Source organism: Pristis pectinata, chromosome 1, assembly GCF_009764475.1.
Source record: "Pristis pectinata isolate sPriPec2 chromosome 1, sPriPec2.1.pri, whole genome shotgun sequence".
Classification (NCBI taxonomy): domain Eukaryota; kingdom Metazoa; phylum Chordata; class Chondrichthyes; order Rhinopristiformes; family Pristidae; genus Pristis; species Pristis pectinata.
The window spans coordinates 42,620,132-42,637,630 of record NC_067405.1 but is presented as its reverse complement, the minus strand read 5'-3'; the positions used below and the strand labels follow the sequence as shown (position 1 = coordinate 42,637,630).

The window sequence follows — 17,499 nt, the reverse complement described above, 5'->3', positions numbered from 1 at the left end:
CTATATAATGTATGTTTCAATTGAATAGGAACTAGTAATAAAGCCTTTGGTTTTTGCAGTTTTACCTTCCAGCATGCTCACGTGCATTGCATCATTAGCTTTCTTGGGTACACTTAGCATTACTTCAAGACCATCTTTTAATTCTCCTTTGCCCTCTTCGCAGCAGGTTAAAAGTTCCTATTGACAGAAACATTAAAAATGCTACAAATCAAATTAAAAACAATTCAGCATTTAAAGACTTAATTTCCACAAAATTCCCTTCCCATTCAATTCAAAGTAACCATTTTGCAGATGACTCAATAAACTAACCAAAATTAGTTAGTTAATAGTTAAGGTAATTTAAAAAAATTATGTGAAATGGACATCAGTGGTAAGGCCTGCATTTACTGCCCATCCCTGACTGCAATTTGCTCAAGAAGAATTGGGGATGAACAATAATTGCTGAATCCCTATATCCTATAAATATATAAAAGTAAACCTTATTTCCAGTTTAAGATTTGGGGTTCCTCTACATCTTTGTCAAAATTTTCCCACGCTGCGCTGAGCTTTGGTATCTTTCTCGTCTCTCGGAAGTTGAGACTAATGTCTGTGTTTTCCTATGACCTTCATTGTCACCACAGGCTAGTAATCCACAATACTCTACATAAGCTGCTTGAAACAGTGACAACACTGTTTTACAGTGGTGTATTTGAAGTCTTGAGGCTATTTCAGAAGACTGTCAGTTTGGCACATGGCTAGGCTGAAAAGTTAGTGAGAGCAGCATGCTGCACAATACTAAATAAAAGTGCAAAACAGGCTATGTAACACTCAATAATATATACTGCTGTGCTGTGAGATCTAGATCTACAAAATTATAAATTTTATAATTTTATGATGTAGGGCATTTCACTGCAACAACTTCTGTTGATACTGAAAATTGCAGCTTGAGGGAAATATTTTTCATACCTTAAGTAGGAGCTGGTACTTTGTGATTCTCTGAACAGGTTTAATTAGGTAGGATGAAATTGAATTGGCCAGACCATGCCTTTGTTGAATTTCCTGCAAAAAATGTATTAAATAATAGAATGATTCCAAATATCACATTCAAGTTGCTGAACAAATGTATCAATTTGTTATATGAAATATGCTTTTTAACTCAAGCAAAACAAACAAAGGGACATTGTGGCCAAAAAGTTTGATTACATTGCATCATGTTGTTAAGTTGTACACAATGGAATTAACCCAAAGCCAATCATGTAAACTTGAAGTACACTTCTGGAAATTGTAAAGTTCTCTTGTGTATGTATGACCATCCTTCTACAGATGCTGCAAGGCACATTAATTGACATGCAATGCACAGCTGATGTTGCTCTTACAATTTTATGATATGAACATGTAATTTGTGAATAGTTCAATCCCCAGCTATAAGATTAGGCTTCATCCATTGTGTGAAAGTCTGCTCTTGTGTTACTTAAAGGGCTCGTCCCTGTCTGGACAGCAGCTGGATGTTTGACAGTGAAAAGCCCATGCATTCCTCCAGGAATATATAAATGTAATTGAAGAACTATGTAACCCAAATATGAAGCAAGGTAGTAAATGTGTCTCAAAGAGGCAGGAAATTTACCCAATAGCATTGTTTCTCATTTTAATCCACCTGAGTGTACATCTTTAGTTGTTACAATGTACTGCATTGTTTGGGAGAAAGGGTAAGATATCAGTGCTGCAGATAAAATGCATGGCCTCAGCTGTTCCCAGTCTATATCATTAATTCGGATGAAGGGACCATGTGTGATATATCATGTTTGCTAATAATCCAGTGCTAAGTGGGAGTGTGAGTTGTGACAAGGATGCAAAGACACTTTAGGGTATACAGATAGGCTAAAATATAGAATGTTTTATTCATGGAGACAGACTAATATCAAATGAAAATAATCGAGAAAAGTGAAATCACATCCAGAATGTAAAACAAAAACAAAACCATTCTGCTCCTTTAACTTGACCAGTCAAAAATTTCAGCTTTTGTTTTGGTTTCCTAAGAGAGACAAATAACTTCAGATGAGACTTCCACAAAGGAAATACTTTGTGAATTCCCATCCATGTGCAAAACTTTGATGTGCAGGAATGTTTTTAAACTTTAGCATTTCTCATAAACGGGAAAAGAATTGAACCAGAAATTGCAGAAATATTGGCAAAATTTTATAAAACCCAAACACAATAATTGAACTTTTTAATTAATTTTCACTTGAACTAGAACAAGAAAAAATGATTCAATAATATAAAGTGCCATCTTTTGAATATTCATGAATATTTCTGCATTTCAAATTCTTAATAGATGTTTGAAAAAAAGGATTCCTAAGGTATACATGATAATTAAAATAAAAATTCCCATTGACATCGCTATTTGTAGATTAAAATATGCATGATATATATTAACTACAAGATTTATCTTTTCTTTTGCAAACATATACTAGTGCAGACAGTAAAAAAAAGAGTCTACTTACATCAAAAAATGCTCCTGCATGCTCTAAAATTAACTGGCTGGAGTCAGGTTTATTTTTGCAGTATGTGACATACATTTGGAATTTGTCTGCCTGTGCAGAAAGAAAACAAACAATAAATTAGATTCCAGTAAGAAAAAAGCAATGTAACAGTAGGGCTTTGGTACTTAACATGTTGAGAAAAAGCCAAATCAACTAATTTAACTTTTAACTTAATTTGCACTTAATCTGTCCTGGATTACACCACTGGCTATAAATGTAATTTATTTAAAACCTGCAAATTTATGAATGTTACAATCATCATGTGATGGTCTTCATATAGTAGATTGCAAAGCATCTCTTAATAGAAATCCCAAGATTTTGCTTGTTCCTGGACATAGGCCAACACCAAGTAAAAATAATTGAAAAAAGTAAAATAACTTCAAGGTTAATGTAATCTGTAAAATGAGAAGGAGTCCATTCTGTTTATCAAACCTGGTCCTTCACATAGACTATTTAGAATTTATACTGTCATTGACATCAAACAACATTTTTTTTTGTCGAAGGTATCTGACAACAGAAACAAGGCATCTCTTGAAAGCAATCTCAATTTTTTGGTATTTCAGCAATATTTATGAAAAAGGGGTATAGGCCAACAATTTTCATAAACACAGACCAAATGCTTACTTATTAATTTGTGAACATTGAAGGGACACGGTCTCATCTGGCTGAAACTCCTGGAGGCATTGAAACCTTTTACATCAAAAACATTTGTAGAAGTCCTATAGTCGTAATTTAAAAATAATCATCTGAATGAATCATGTGAACTGAAACTCTGTGAACCACTGTTGGGGTCTTCATATCAATTTACACTACATTCTTTCACATGCTAAAAGCTGTCTCAGATCATTAAACTTGTATTCTTGATGATGATATAAAAATGTATCACTCACCCAAGTGACAAAACAGTGGCCTACGTCTTCTGGCAACTGTTCATACTTCTCTAGTTCTTTCAGAAAGGTACTGAAATAAATAGACAGCCTTAGTTATATACAAACCACATTGCACTGTTTCTCTGTTTCTATGCTGTTTGTTTATAATTTTAGAGTACTGCTATATCTGGTCAGAGTGTCATTTGTATAAAAGATCTATAAACCTTGATGAACTAACATTTTCAAGAAAATAGTTTACATGAACTGAAAGGGAGGTTCCAAGGCTATGACACAACCTTTAAGCATAAATCATATTATGAATTGCAAGTAGTTGAATCAAGCAGTTCAGTTTTTACTTGAGCTTTGAGACAGAAATATTACTTATGTTTAAAAGTTGCCTCTTTGTAAACTGACACACAAGTCCATAAAGAAAATCACATTGTGCCTATTTTACAAGGATAACTCTGGCATTAAAGGGCTTGATATGACATGTCTGCTCACGCCGCAGCAAAGATGTTCAACTTTCCACATTGGTCAAGATCCCTCCATAGGCATCCCAGGCATGCGTCTAAATCTGGTTTAAAGGCCATTGCATATAGAAATGGGGTGTTTACTGCTTGCTTTAAGCCTTTTTGTGATACACCCAACCCTGGGTGACAGTTTCTCCAAGCACCTAGCAAAAAAAAGTTATCTTTAAAAACACCACTGGAACCTGTCATCTAAAAAATAAATTTTAAGATTTTATACTTGCCTGATTGCGAAGCAACAAAGAGCAGATCTGCTTTTTCATCACTACATTGCAACCTTTTGACACCCTTCTAAGTTCTTTCCCACCACAATTCCTGCTGAATTGTCTTGTGGCTTTTCAGCCTTTTTCTGAGCTGGGCAATTTTGGTGAACTCACCCCAATCATCCACCTGGCCCTGGGAGCATGGGGACTGGCCTTTGCTTACTAGTACTACGCAAATGAAGTAATAGGCCTATTTGCACTGGATGTGCCATGGGGGCCATTAAGTGTGGCATTGTGCTCTTCACCACAGTTGTGTCCCAACCAAGGCAAAATTCAATAGTTTGGACACAGACTTACCATTGTGCTTACTATTTGCAATTTAATTGTGGAAAATACCATCAGCTTATGGCATGTGTACATATACTCACCATAAGATCAAGAGACAATACAAATTTCAGTGGGGTTATTGTTGCAGTGATTCACTGATATATTCATTCATGAGTCAAGGCACCGAGTATTGCTCAATTTCCCTTCTCTAACCAGAAGTGATGAGGCTAATTATAGTGTCTGTTCCATTAGCCCAGTGAAAATCAGGTGACATAGCACAGTTCAGATTTGCAAACCCAAGCTTCTTACCAGATAAATTTGCTAAGACTTGGGGCCAGTTCAGCAACAGTGGAATATTTAGATTTACTGGTGCTGGAATGAGTGCTAAGTTCAGCTCAGAAGGGTGATTTGTTGTTTATTTAAAATATGTGAAGAATTTTAATGATTCTGAATATAGAAATGAGCACATAATACAGTCTAAACCATGCAGGTTAGCTCAAACTTTGACCTGTTAGAGGAGTCACAGAAACAGCTGACATTGAATATTTCTTCCAAACAAACTCCCTTTTTTAACTGACTAACGAGGCAGGCATGAAATTAAAAAAAAATGTAGATGTTGGAAATCTAAAACAAAAACAGAAAATATTAGGGAAAAAACTCAGCAATTTGGCCAGCTTCTATGGAAAGGGAAACAGTCAACGTTTGGGATCTGCGACACCCAATTCTGATGAAGGGTTGCAGACCTGGAATTTTCCAGCATTTTCTGTTGTAATTAGGCAGGCAGATACCTATTCTTATCATAGAAGCTCAGAATAGTTACAGCTTGGAAAGAGATGACTCGGACCATAAGATTTCATATCAGCTCCATGTAAGAGCAACCTAGCTAGTCCCACCTCTGATCTCTATCCACAGCCCTGCAATTGTTTCCTTTTGGATATTTATCCAGCTCCCTTGTGAACACTGCAATTGAACCTTTCCCCACTGTTAACCCTGACTGTGCATTAGGACATTCAGACTCTGACCACTCACTTGTAACAGGTATTTTTCCTCATGTCACCGTTAGTCCTTTTACCTATTACTTTTATTCTATGTCCCACAGTTCTTGGCCCAGCTGCCAATGGGAACAATTTCTAAGTACTCTGACTCCTTCCACATTTTAAATACATCCATCAGGTCCTCTTGCTTCTCCAGTCTATTTATATAATTGGAATCATTTTAGTAAATCTCTTCTGCATCCCTTCTAAAGCTTTTCCATCTTTCCTCAAGTCTCGTATTAAGAACTATTAAGAAACAATATTCCAGTTGTAGTCAAATCTGTGTTTTTGTACTCAATGCCACTAAAAAAAAACAAACAGCTGAAGGAACTCAGTGGGTTGAGCAGCAACTTTGGATGAAAAGGGACTGTCAACATTTCAGATCAAGAGCCTGCATCGAGACCCAAAACGTCGACAATTCCTTTGACTCCCCCCCCCACCCACCTCCCCACCCACAGATGCTGCTTGACCTGCTGAGTTCTTGCAGTTTGTTTTTTGCTCCAGATTCCAGCATCTGCAATCTCTTGTGCCTCTATTTATAAAGCCCAGTATCCTGTTAATTGTTTTGCAACAACCTTCTCAATCTGCTATCCTACTTTCAACGAGTTATATGCATTTCTTCCCAAAATTTAACACTTCACATTTCTCACCTTAACTTTCACATGCCAACTATCCATCTATTCTACCAGCCTGGCTATATCTACTTAACATCTAAAGAAAGCAGTGGTCCTAGTATCAAGTCCTGGGGAATCCACTGTAAACTTTCCTCCAGTCTGAAAAAATGTTTTACCACTACTTTTAAATTTTTAAAATTTTAAAATTTTATTTACAGCATGGTAACAGGCCCTTCCAGCCCAACAAGTCAGCGCTGCCCATTTTTTAAACCCAAATTGACCCACCCGTATGTCTTTGGAATGTGGGAGGAAACCAGAGATCCCGGAGGAAACCCATGCAGATACACGGGAGAACGTACAAACTCCTTACAGACAGCGACAGGAATCGAACCCCGATCGCTGGCGCTGTAATAGCGTTGCGCTAACCGCCACGCTACCGTGCCGCCCCTAAAAGCTTACTGGAGAATACTGTCTCCTGTTACTTAACAATTTGTTATCCTGCCATAATAGACCTTTTTATTCCACATCCTTCAATCTTGATGGCAAACCTGTTATGCAGTGTCTTATCAAGTGCCCTCAGGATGTATATATTGTATCATTTGCTTATACCTTATCAACCGCTCTGTGACTCATCAGAAAACTCTATCAAGTCAGTTAGACACAATTTTACTCAAACAAATCCATGCTGGCTTCCTCTAACTAATCCAAATGACTTCTAATTCTGTCCTAATTTCATTCTAGTAGGCAGTGAACTGGTGTGTCCATTGATCAGCAGGTTAGCAAAAGCTATGAGGTTCCAAAACCATCAAGGTGTCTAATGCAGAGAAATACAGAGGATGTTCCGTGAGCCATTACGCAATTCTGAGTGGTTATCCAACACTTACTTGTTATGAAAGTCATAGATCTCCTGAATATTTCCAAATATAATATGTTCCTTATTAATAATACCAGGTGGGATTTCTTCCACTCCACTGGTCATTTCCCAAAAATAGCTCTGAAATGTAATAAGGGGGAATAAAGATAAACAATTGCACACTTGATATTGTGAACTTCTTTTAGATCGCGGTTCTTAGAATGTACATATTTGTATATGAGTGACATTGTAGTGCCTCTTGACTTGATGCTTTTTTTAAAACATATTCAGCTCATGTTCCCACTAGAATTAATCAGTTTCTTGCACATGTTGTTATCATATTTAAACATTTTGCAAAAACAACATCCAAAGTCAAGTAGCATTTTATTCAAGTTGATTATTTTTCCATCATGCAATCAGAATATTATAGTGACATAATTGTACACTTAAATGATGCACCATTCTAAGTTTGGATGCAACTTTTTGTACAAATCCTAAATAGTGGTTCACAAAATTTGCTGAATTGAATGACAAAGGTTTCTCATTCCCTTGGGTGGAAAGGTAGGAAAGACAATGGATTAGCTTTCATTACCAAGTTCCACAGCTTCTACAGCAGCACATAATGAAACCTTAGTCTTTTAAGGATTCTGATTCAGTTTATTCTTAACAACTATATTAGTGCATCTTTGAAAATACATAAATTATTAGAGGTACAAGATGCAAATGTATGGATAAATTACAGAATTAGTTCAAGAGAAGCAATACCTAGATACCAATCTTTGGATCCATCAGTCACATCCTCTCCGTATTCATTCTATCAAGACCTTCCATCATCTTAAATACCTTCATTTGGTTAGCTTTCAGACTTATTTTCTCAGGAGTAAAGAGATTTATTCTACTCTCTCTCCAGTGCCTCGATATCATTTTTATAATATGCTAACCAGAACTATAATTAGTCCTCCAAATATGATCTAACCAAGGCTTCATACCTGTTCAGCACTACTTGCCTACTTTTCAATTCTATCTCACTAGAAATAAACCACAGTGCTTGTTTTCTTGTTTTTTTATGGTGTTGCTAACTTGTAACATGATTTTTAGTGACTGGTGTATTTGTGATCCAAAATCAGCGTGTTGCTCTTCCCCATTGATATGTATATGCATCTTCCAAGCACTATATGATTTCTGTATTTTTACGAAAATGTGCTACCTCACACTTAGCTGTGTTGAATCTTATCTGCTAATTATTTGGCTATTCTGCAAGTTAATTAATGTCCTCTTATAATTGGTTTCAGTCTCTCATAGTTTTGACAACACCTCCCCTCCAACACCACCCAACAATCATCTGCAAATTTAAAAATCATGTCTGATCCTTGTGGAACGCCATTATGCTTCATATTTCTTCGTTGATTGTGTACGATATATATATTAATAACCTAGAAGGGCAGAGTGTATCCAAGTTTCTCAATGACATGAGAGTAGGTGGGAAGGGTTGCAATGAGGTTATTAGATCTTTTCGACTGGACTGGTTGAGTGAGTGGGCAAAAACTTGGTAAATGGAGTTTAATATGGAAGTTGTAAGGTTATGCATTTCAGTAAGAGGAATCTAAAGTCATTAAATGGAGAAAGATTGCAGGTGAGCAAAATACAGAGGTATCTTGGTGTTCTCGTGCAGCAAGTAATTAGGAAGGCAAATGACTCATTGACCTTTATTGTAAGTGGGTTGGAGTTCAGAAATAGGAACTATAATTACAATTGGTAAAGTCACACCCAGAGTACTGGGTACAATTTAGGTTCTCTTGCTTATGAAAGGATATACTGGAATTGGGGTCAGTCCAAACGAGGTTCAGTAGGCTAATTCCCGGGACGAGGAGATTATCCTATCACAAGGGGCAAAAGAAATCAGATCTAGATTCTTTGGAGTTCAGAAATATGAGGGGTGACCTTATTTAAATATGTAAGATCCCTGACAGGATAGATGTCGAGATGTTTTCGTTAGTGGGATAATAGTTACAAGATTAGGGGGCGGTCATTTAAAACTTTGGAGTGTAAGAACTTCTTTTGAAGAGTTGTGAATCTCTGGAATTCTCTACCTCAAGAGGGCTGTGGAGCTTTAATCATTAGGAATAGTTAAAGAGGAAGTAGATACATTTTTGAAAGATCAGGGAACGAGGGCCATGGGGAACTGGCATACAAGAAGAGATGAGGCCTGGGCAGATCAGCCATGATCATATTGAATTATAGGGCAGGCTTGAAGGGCGAATGGTTTACTCCTACTGTTTTCTCATGTTCCTATGTTCTTATTTCTATATCATGGACAGTTCTTCTGAATCTAAACCTCAACACATGCCCCTTTCTTTGCCCTCAATAATCCCCTTACCTCTTTATTCATCAACAAATGGTTAACTGTCTGTTTCATTTCAGTGAAATATATTTTTCCTGTGCTCTTCGGAAGACTGTTTTAAATGTTCTCGTCACTATTGCGAATACTGTTACCTATTTTACCATCACAAGTTCCAAACTCAAATTCAGCTTTTGTCCAATCTAGTAATCTAGGTTTTGTCATTCTTATGCTCTTATCTTAAAGATATTACGGTCATTATTGCCTAAATGGCAGAATCCTGCACATTGGAACACTTCAGCAAGTTGGTTAGGAGATCCAGAAATCAAGGCATCCCTCCTACAAGCATTTTTATTTTGTCTTGTGTGTCTCTATTTTTTAATTCAGTTTGGCATCTTCATGGATTTCTACTTCATCTGGAATTAAACCCAAACAGTATCTTCATCACATCATGCCCTTTTGAAATCCAGTTGGAGTTATATTGTCAATTCTTCATTACTATGAAGTGAAATTCAAAATTTAAATGATATACATTCATCCCTGAATGTATGCACGTGTTATCTAGTTAGATATTTCAAACCAACTTGTGTAAAATATTTAGCCATTAGATCAAATATATACTGTATCTGATAGTCTGCAGAAGCAAAGTGAACAGCATACCTCAAGACACTCATGTAAATCTCTAACATATGCTTTTTCAGTCTGCAAGAGCTCAGCCATTATAAACCTGAAAAGGAAATGGGAAGAAAATTTTGTTTGAAGCATGATAAAAGTTTACACAATTAGACATTGAAACAAATCTTTAAGTATCTTATTTTAATCTATAAGTTACAAATTTTGTTAATGTCTTGGAAAATTAGGAACATTATTACATGTTAACTGCATATCAATTTATCAGACTACACCAAAATTATATCATCAGAGGATTTTTAAAGCAAAATTTTAAAAACCAAAACACTGGTTCATGGGAGATTTTGTATTTGGCGATATAAAAATTAACTTGGTTGGAATCACTTCTCAATATTAGTGTAATTTTTATTGCAATTTTTATTGAAATTTGGGACCAGATATCCAGTTCCCATCTATTCCTTCCCCACAGAGCAGAAACGCAATACCAGAGTCATTGTCCAGTTTGTTTCTGAACTTATTGCTACCAACAAGAGCAAAAAACTGATAAGTTGCTCTAGCTGACTATCTTTACAATGAAATACTGCTGGTGTTTGGTGATAATAGAAAATTGCTGGTGCAAAACAGCATTATAAAGTCTTTGCAGCTTGACACTGAGTTACAAAAAAAAGTTGCATTTAAATATTGTTCTGTAAATTTCCAAGTATGTTTCACAGGCAGTAAGCATAGGCAAATGCAGCAGCCAATTAGTTGTCATCAAAGTTTCACTAACAGTAATGTGAAAAACAATTCATTATGTTGCTGTTGGTGATTTTGATTGGGAGATGAATATTACACATGTCATCTGTAGAACATATTGGTCTTGTTCAAAAAAAACACCTTGAAATTTTATATACCCATTTGTAAACATGTATGCAGGGCTTCAGTGTATTATTTCATTTAAAAGGTGGAATTTACAACACAACACACTTCAATACTATCAGCAGAAGTTAAGATTCTGAAGATTGTTAATGCAGGTATCACTTCTTCAACCCTAAATCTCCCAAATCAAATGATAATGCCATCACTCGGGCAACTTAAATCCAAGTTGTTTTCTCTCTTTTCCAGTTCTAACATATTCTTCAACCTAAAACATTACCTCTGTTTCTCTTTCCATAGATGCTGCCTGACTAGCTGAATGTTTCCAGCATTTTCTGTTTTTATTTCAGATCTCTAGCATCTTTTTTTTTGAACCATGTTTGAAGAATACAATCTACCACTCTCATCAATAATGCAATCTGTGAAGTAAATGCACACTGAACCCAAAATGGAATCATCTTCAAAAATATAGAATTGATACATGAGTGGTGGAATAAAGAAATAGGATAGGAAGAGTTGAAGAACCTTATGAACCCTGAACAGAAACAAAAAAAATATGCTGGAGATACACAGTAGCTCAGGCAATGTCTGTGGCAAGAGAAATACAGTTAATATTTCAGATGACTGAAAGTCATTGAACGAAAACTTTAAACTTTATTTTCTTTCCACAATTAATGCCCTATCTGCTAGATATTTTGAGTACTTTATTTTTATATCAGATTTATTTATATATTTAAATATTTTCATAGCATCTGCAGTATTTTGCTTTTGGCATCATGAACTCTTCTGTGCATGGAAAAAGGGTCAGAAAAGATGCTCTTAATTACAGTTGAGTGGAAACTAGATAACCATGTGCATATTTTAGTTAAGAGGCCAAAAACTCCTCAAGTGTCCACAGTTTAGAACATACTAAAGCAAAGACTAATGATTCACTGAAGAACTCAAATGGAGAATTTCACACATTCCAATAATGGACGCAGAACCTCCAACAATGATACTGCTACCCTGAGCACCAGAGTTTTTGAAACAGGAAACTGTTACAGTATTAACTAGGGAGAGAATTATTCCCCTTAAGGATCAATGTGGTCATCTATGTGTGGAGCCACAGGAGATTGGCGAGGTCTTAAATGAATACTTCTCATCTCTATTTGCCATGGAGAAGGTCATGGAAGCAAGGGAATTCAGGAAAGAGAACAATGATGTCTTGAAACATATCAATATTATGAAACAGGAGATGCTGGCAGTGTTGAGACACATAAAGGTGGATAAATCCTGAAGGTCTAACCAAGTTTATCCTTGGATGTTGTGGGAAGCAAGGCAAGAAATTGCAGGGGCCCTGGCAGAGTTTTTATACCTTTGTTAGCCATGGGGTAGCAAAAGACTCGAGGGCGGATAACATTATGTCTCTCCTCAAGAAAAGCTGCAAGGACAAGCCAGGGAGCTACAAGAAGGCAAGCCTAACATCAGTGGTGGGAATGTTACTGGAGGAACTTCTGAGAGACAGGATCTATCTGCATTTGTAGGGGACCAGGACTGATCAGGAATAGATCAGTCAATCTATGATACTTGGTAGAGAAAGTGAACATAATAATTCATGAGGAACCAAAGGCAAAGCTACCAATAAGGAGTATGTGATTTGTTACCTCAGCAAAAGGATTAAGAAACTGATAGGGAGAGTCTTCAAAAAACAAATACACAAAAAAGGGGCTTTAGAGATTCTTCCAGTATGTTGTTAGTAACATCTTAAGTCTTGTACATTAAAATTGGAATGAGAGATCAGAGGATGCTGAAAATGTTCTATAAACAATAAAGTCACTACTAGCACATTGTAATTTATTATATCTGTTATGCGTGCTGAACTACAGAGAAGATGAAAGATCTGCTATTGTTTTAATGTATACAAAATTGGGAATCAATGGAGGAACCACGGCCTCAATTGCCTGTAAAGTAACTTGACCAGATCTGTTACTTGCAGTCAGTGGGAAGAGGAGGATTATCAATGAACCAGCCAGCCTTCTGTCTGAGCTGGTGGGGGTAAATGAATATTGTGTCATGTCATGTTATTGATTCACGATAAGTGGTCTGTAAATGCTTGATTGTTAAATAAGGTGTTCTATGGAAATTACCTCATGAATATGGTTTGCTGTCATACCTGTAGAAAGTCACGTAAATAAATAAAATCTTTTTCATTTCTCTAACAATGCATATGAAGAAACTAATGGCATTTAGCAGCTGCTTCTTAAAAAAATCATTTATGGTTTGCACACAAAATATTGTACTACTTGAAAGAATTTCTAATCTAGGGTTATTCTCATACATATGCCAAACATGTAGAGGAAGAGGACTTGACAGTGGTCAGCAGATTAGTCCATGCAAAATGAAAATATGATCAACTACATGATAGCCCAGTACCCAAGTCTACAGATCAGATCCCCCAGGCACATTTCCAGATCTGTATAAAGGCCATGCAACAATTCAATAAGACAGAGAAGAAATCACAAGCTCCATTGCTTTGTATCTTCAAATATCTTCCAAAACTTTGCCACACGTTTCACGTCATAAAGTGATGTTAGCAGGCATATATTTATTTAAAACAGATTCTTCTTCATGCAGTTGTGCCTCTCTGAGCTATTCTTTAACCCATTCGAGCACTGTGCCACTGTGCTTTTGGAAGCAAGCTAAGGGAATGGTGCTTGACTCTGCAACTTAGGATCCTGAATTCTGGAAAAGATCTTCAGCTAGTTGCATAACATGGCAAGGCAGACCTGCTCTTGTATCCTGATGTGGGAAGGAATATCATCAGGAAAGAATATTGCAATTTAGTCCCCTGTGGCTGCTCTTCATTCAATTGGATCTTAACTCTAATCATTCACCTTTTGTTCAAAAAATTATCAATCCCAGTTCTGTAATGTTTAATTAACTTAGTCCCTAAACGTTACAGTAAGACTAGTTGCATCATTTTTACTGACCTAATAAACCTTGCAAACACCTTGCTGCAGGTTCTCAACTCCATTCACCTCAATTGATGCATACAGAGCTTCAGGCATAATAAGTAAAGCTGAAAATGTATAGCAACTATACATTTTTAGCATTATTATGTTACACTGCTTTGGCCATGTTTTTCCTTCAACTTCACCCATTCTTTTACACAGGTAAATATGCTATAAATAATAAAATCCAGTGTTTGAATCTTACTGAAGTACATACTAATCAATAACACAACTAAAGCTTGATCCTTACTCTTTCTTTCTTGCAGATTTTCTTTTCTCTTCATTGGCTTCATGGTTAGCATCTCTAAGTTTAACCTCAGGGTCAGTGAGACTTGCTGGAATGATATCTAGTTCTAGATCTTTATTGTCCTAGGGAAAACAAATCCAAACCAAGAGCTGCATCATTAGACATCACGTGTTATTTCCAAAAGAAAGGCACCAGAAATATATGGGCATACTTGAGAATGCAAGTTTATATTTTCATTATTTAAATCTAGAGAAAATCAAGATTTAAAACACTTGCTTTATTTATTTACATCTGAGACAAAAACAGTACTTTTACTTCTGCAGTCCATCTATTTTTAATTGACATTGGCAACAAATTTTTCCATTGGCAGTCCAAAACAAAAAAAACATGACATATACAGGGATTCATTGTGCTTGACCCAGCTCAAGCCTGTGGTGATGCTCTGGGCAATCACTCCAATCACAGTGACCTTTTTCAGCTCTCAGGTCCATCAGGTGGTTGAACCTAAAGCCTTCCCCCGACTGCCTTGATGGCCTATCTTGTCATACTGCGTTTCAACCATTTACAGAAGTCTCTGATAATCCGAGAGATTTAAAAACAATTGAAATAGATTTAAATAATTAAAATATAAAATTACTTAAGACATTTGGAATTGATACATTTATATAAACACACATTCAACTGAAATAGGTTCATCAAAGTATTAAAGAAAAATAAACAAACCACCTAACTTATTTTGATACTTCATTCAAATTAATGCTAGCTAAAAGACCGGATAAGAAGCGCATCCTATGCCTTCCATGCAGGTATGTAGGTCAGAATATGCTGACTCACCAGCAAAAGGTAAGCATTTCTCAACCCATTAACAATAAAATAGTGCAGACACAATTAGGAAGTTTTGTTGCTGGAGGCTATGTGAAACCAAGGCTCAATGAATGCCCCTTTCAATTAATGCCATTTTATGGCAGAGATTGAAGAGCCAATATCTGAGTTAAATTCTTTGCCTTGTGTTGCCTTCCTAATATTTGCTTGCTATGAAGTTGTCACACAGGCAGACAAGAAGCCCATACATACACATGGATAATATTACAAATTCACAGCAGAGAGGTAGTAATTCAGGGATTTTTTAATTTTTTGGCAAATGGCATTTTTTTTTGCCCATATACTTTGTACATGGGAACTTCATTATTCAATGGACTTTTTGTAGCATGGAACCAGACACTCAAACAAATGACCAAGTACTTATACAATTATTCACACATAATAATTGTGGTCAAGTGACCTTGCATACCTCTGAAGTAATTCCAAGGCCCTTTTCCAAAAAGGATCTGTATTTTCCCATTCTTAGTGAGAAATCTCGATAGCGCTTATCCACAGCTGTGACCCATTTCTTAATTTCACAGGCATGAGCATGTCCCTTCTCCACAAAACTATCAGCGAGCTGAATGATGAGCTTCACCTTCTCCTTGGTTTGCTGGGTAGAGAGGAAACATTGTTTATACCAATATGGATGAAATTGACTTTCTAGTTTGTAACCTATTTCAATTCAGGAAGAATGATGTCCTTTTGAGATCCTCTTGTTTTTTCTGAAGTATATGATTAGTTACTGAGTATTCTGTTGTTACCTTTGTGAAGCTTCTTCTGCGTTTCCCAAACTTTCATATTGGGGTTATAAATCTGCTAACCATTGCTTTAGATAATGGCTCAGCATCCCAATTTATTTAAAACAGACATCAGAAACATGAAACAGAAAGACATCCCCTAAATAGTTTAATACTATGTTAAGTTGCTGTCCAAAGAAGTAAAAAAACAATATTTAGCTTGTGATCTTAGCAAATAAGGTAATATTTATTCTATTTGACCTATTGAAAAATTTAGGTTCACCTATAAGCTACAAGGGGTAGAAGCACATAAAATGAAGGTATAAGGGAACAACCACAATGTTAGAGAGCATGCAGAACATAGGTCTTTAAAGTGTTGCTAAGATCTCTTAATTACTTCAGTAAGAATTATTCATTCTTTCACTGTAAAGTAATTGGAGAAGCATGACTAAAAACAATCATAATTCAAAAGAATAGGCTATTCAGCAGCTCAAGCTTGTTCCAACCTTCGATTAGATTGTGGAGAATTTATACCTCATCTCTCACCATTGTTGATATCATCACTAAACAAAATTTTGCCGACTTTAGTCTTGACATAACATCCATGGCCTTTCTGGGGAAATTTAATCAACCGGATATAAAACAAAAGCAGAAAGAGCAGAAACATAAAGTTGGGAAGAGTAGGAAAATGAAGGCTGTATGGGAGTGGGAGAAAGATACAATGCAATCAAGCAGCTAATTATAAGGAGTGAAATTGGTATTGGTATTGGTTTATTATTGTCACTTTACCTCTGGGGTGGTGTGAAACAGCAGTGACTCTCAGAATCGCATTACCATGGAACCAGTGAACCAGGTAAACAAGACAAAGTAGGGTTTAGGTGCTGCAAGGTTAGCAGGTATGCTTGATTGAATGAGGTCAGCCAAGTAGCCAGTCATGATTGGCAGAGCAGACCAGTGACCCAGTAGTCACTCGAGAAGAGAAATAGAGTTACAGCACTGGCAACACTGCCATTGAACAGAAGAGGCTACATAGGAACCAAGTATTATAGGAATCAGGCAGGAAAGTGCAGTTGATGCCAAATCTGATCTGCCATGATCTTATTGGAAAACTGGGCAGGCTTGAGGGGCTGTATGGCCTGCACCTGCATTTATCTCTTATGTTCTTACAGGCTAGCAAGCAGATCAGGAATCACACCCATACCAGTCAGCAAAAGCAGGGCTGGTAGAAACAGGAAATAAAAAAATCTTATATGAGAAATGAATACCATAAATTTGTCTGAAGCAATATGCATACCATTCTCCTGAAAATGCACTCCTACGCTACCATCCTGTGGCAATGGTAAGTATTGCAACTGTAATTTGCATAAGTGGTTTAAGTAAGAGTTGTGATCTCAGTGGTGTAACATTATCCACACAGTGCCATCTATTGGTACCAGCAGAATAAAATAATAGAACATGTTTGACCCCTGATCATTTCAAGTATGGCTGTAGATATATTTGGATCAAAACATAAAAATTCTCTTGAGATGTTACTCCTAGGTATTTAGAGAATATATTTAATAAAAAGGCAAGTGTTTGATGTAATGAAGAAATGACCACGGTGGGCTATTTTAGATGTTCTTGACAATCAAAGGAATATTAACTGTCTCTTAATTTCAGCCAAATCCCTACTGAAGTCCAGGACTGCGGCGTTCAAATCAGATTACCCTAACCTATACAAGAAATCAAGATATGATCTCCATAAAGCTACCAGGGATGCCAAGAGACAATGCCGATCCAAAACTGAGACCCAGATCAGCCGTCAGTTGTGGCAGGGCTTGCGTGCTATAACAGACTACAAAATGAAGTCGGGCAGCATCGCCGACAACAGCGTATCCCTTCCTGATGAACTT

At 36.5% G+C, this 17,499-nt stretch overlaps 1 protein-coding gene across 1 annotated transcript in view; it reads right to left on the bottom strand.

Moving 5' to 3' along the window:
- LOC127574135 (kalirin-like) overlaps positions 1 to 17,499 on the bottom strand; it is a 500,886-nt gene that overhangs the window by 152,420 nt on the left and 330,967 nt on the right. The window contains exons 22-29 of the mRNA XM_052022913.1: positions 15,298 to 15,480; positions 14,010 to 14,128; positions 9,945 to 10,011; positions 6,978 to 7,087; positions 3,410 to 3,479; positions 2,481 to 2,570; positions 946 to 1,038; positions 66 to 177 (exon numbers count right to left, since the gene is read on the bottom strand). Coding sequence (XP_051878873.1) covers positions 66 to 177; positions 946 to 1,038; positions 2,481 to 2,570; positions 3,410 to 3,479; positions 6,978 to 7,087; positions 9,945 to 10,011; positions 14,010 to 14,128; positions 15,298 to 15,480 — 844 coding nt within the window. The remainder of the gene's footprint in view (positions 1 to 65; positions 178 to 945; positions 1,039 to 2,480; positions 2,571 to 3,409; positions 3,480 to 6,977; positions 7,088 to 9,944; positions 10,012 to 14,009; positions 14,129 to 15,297; positions 15,481 to 17,499) is intronic.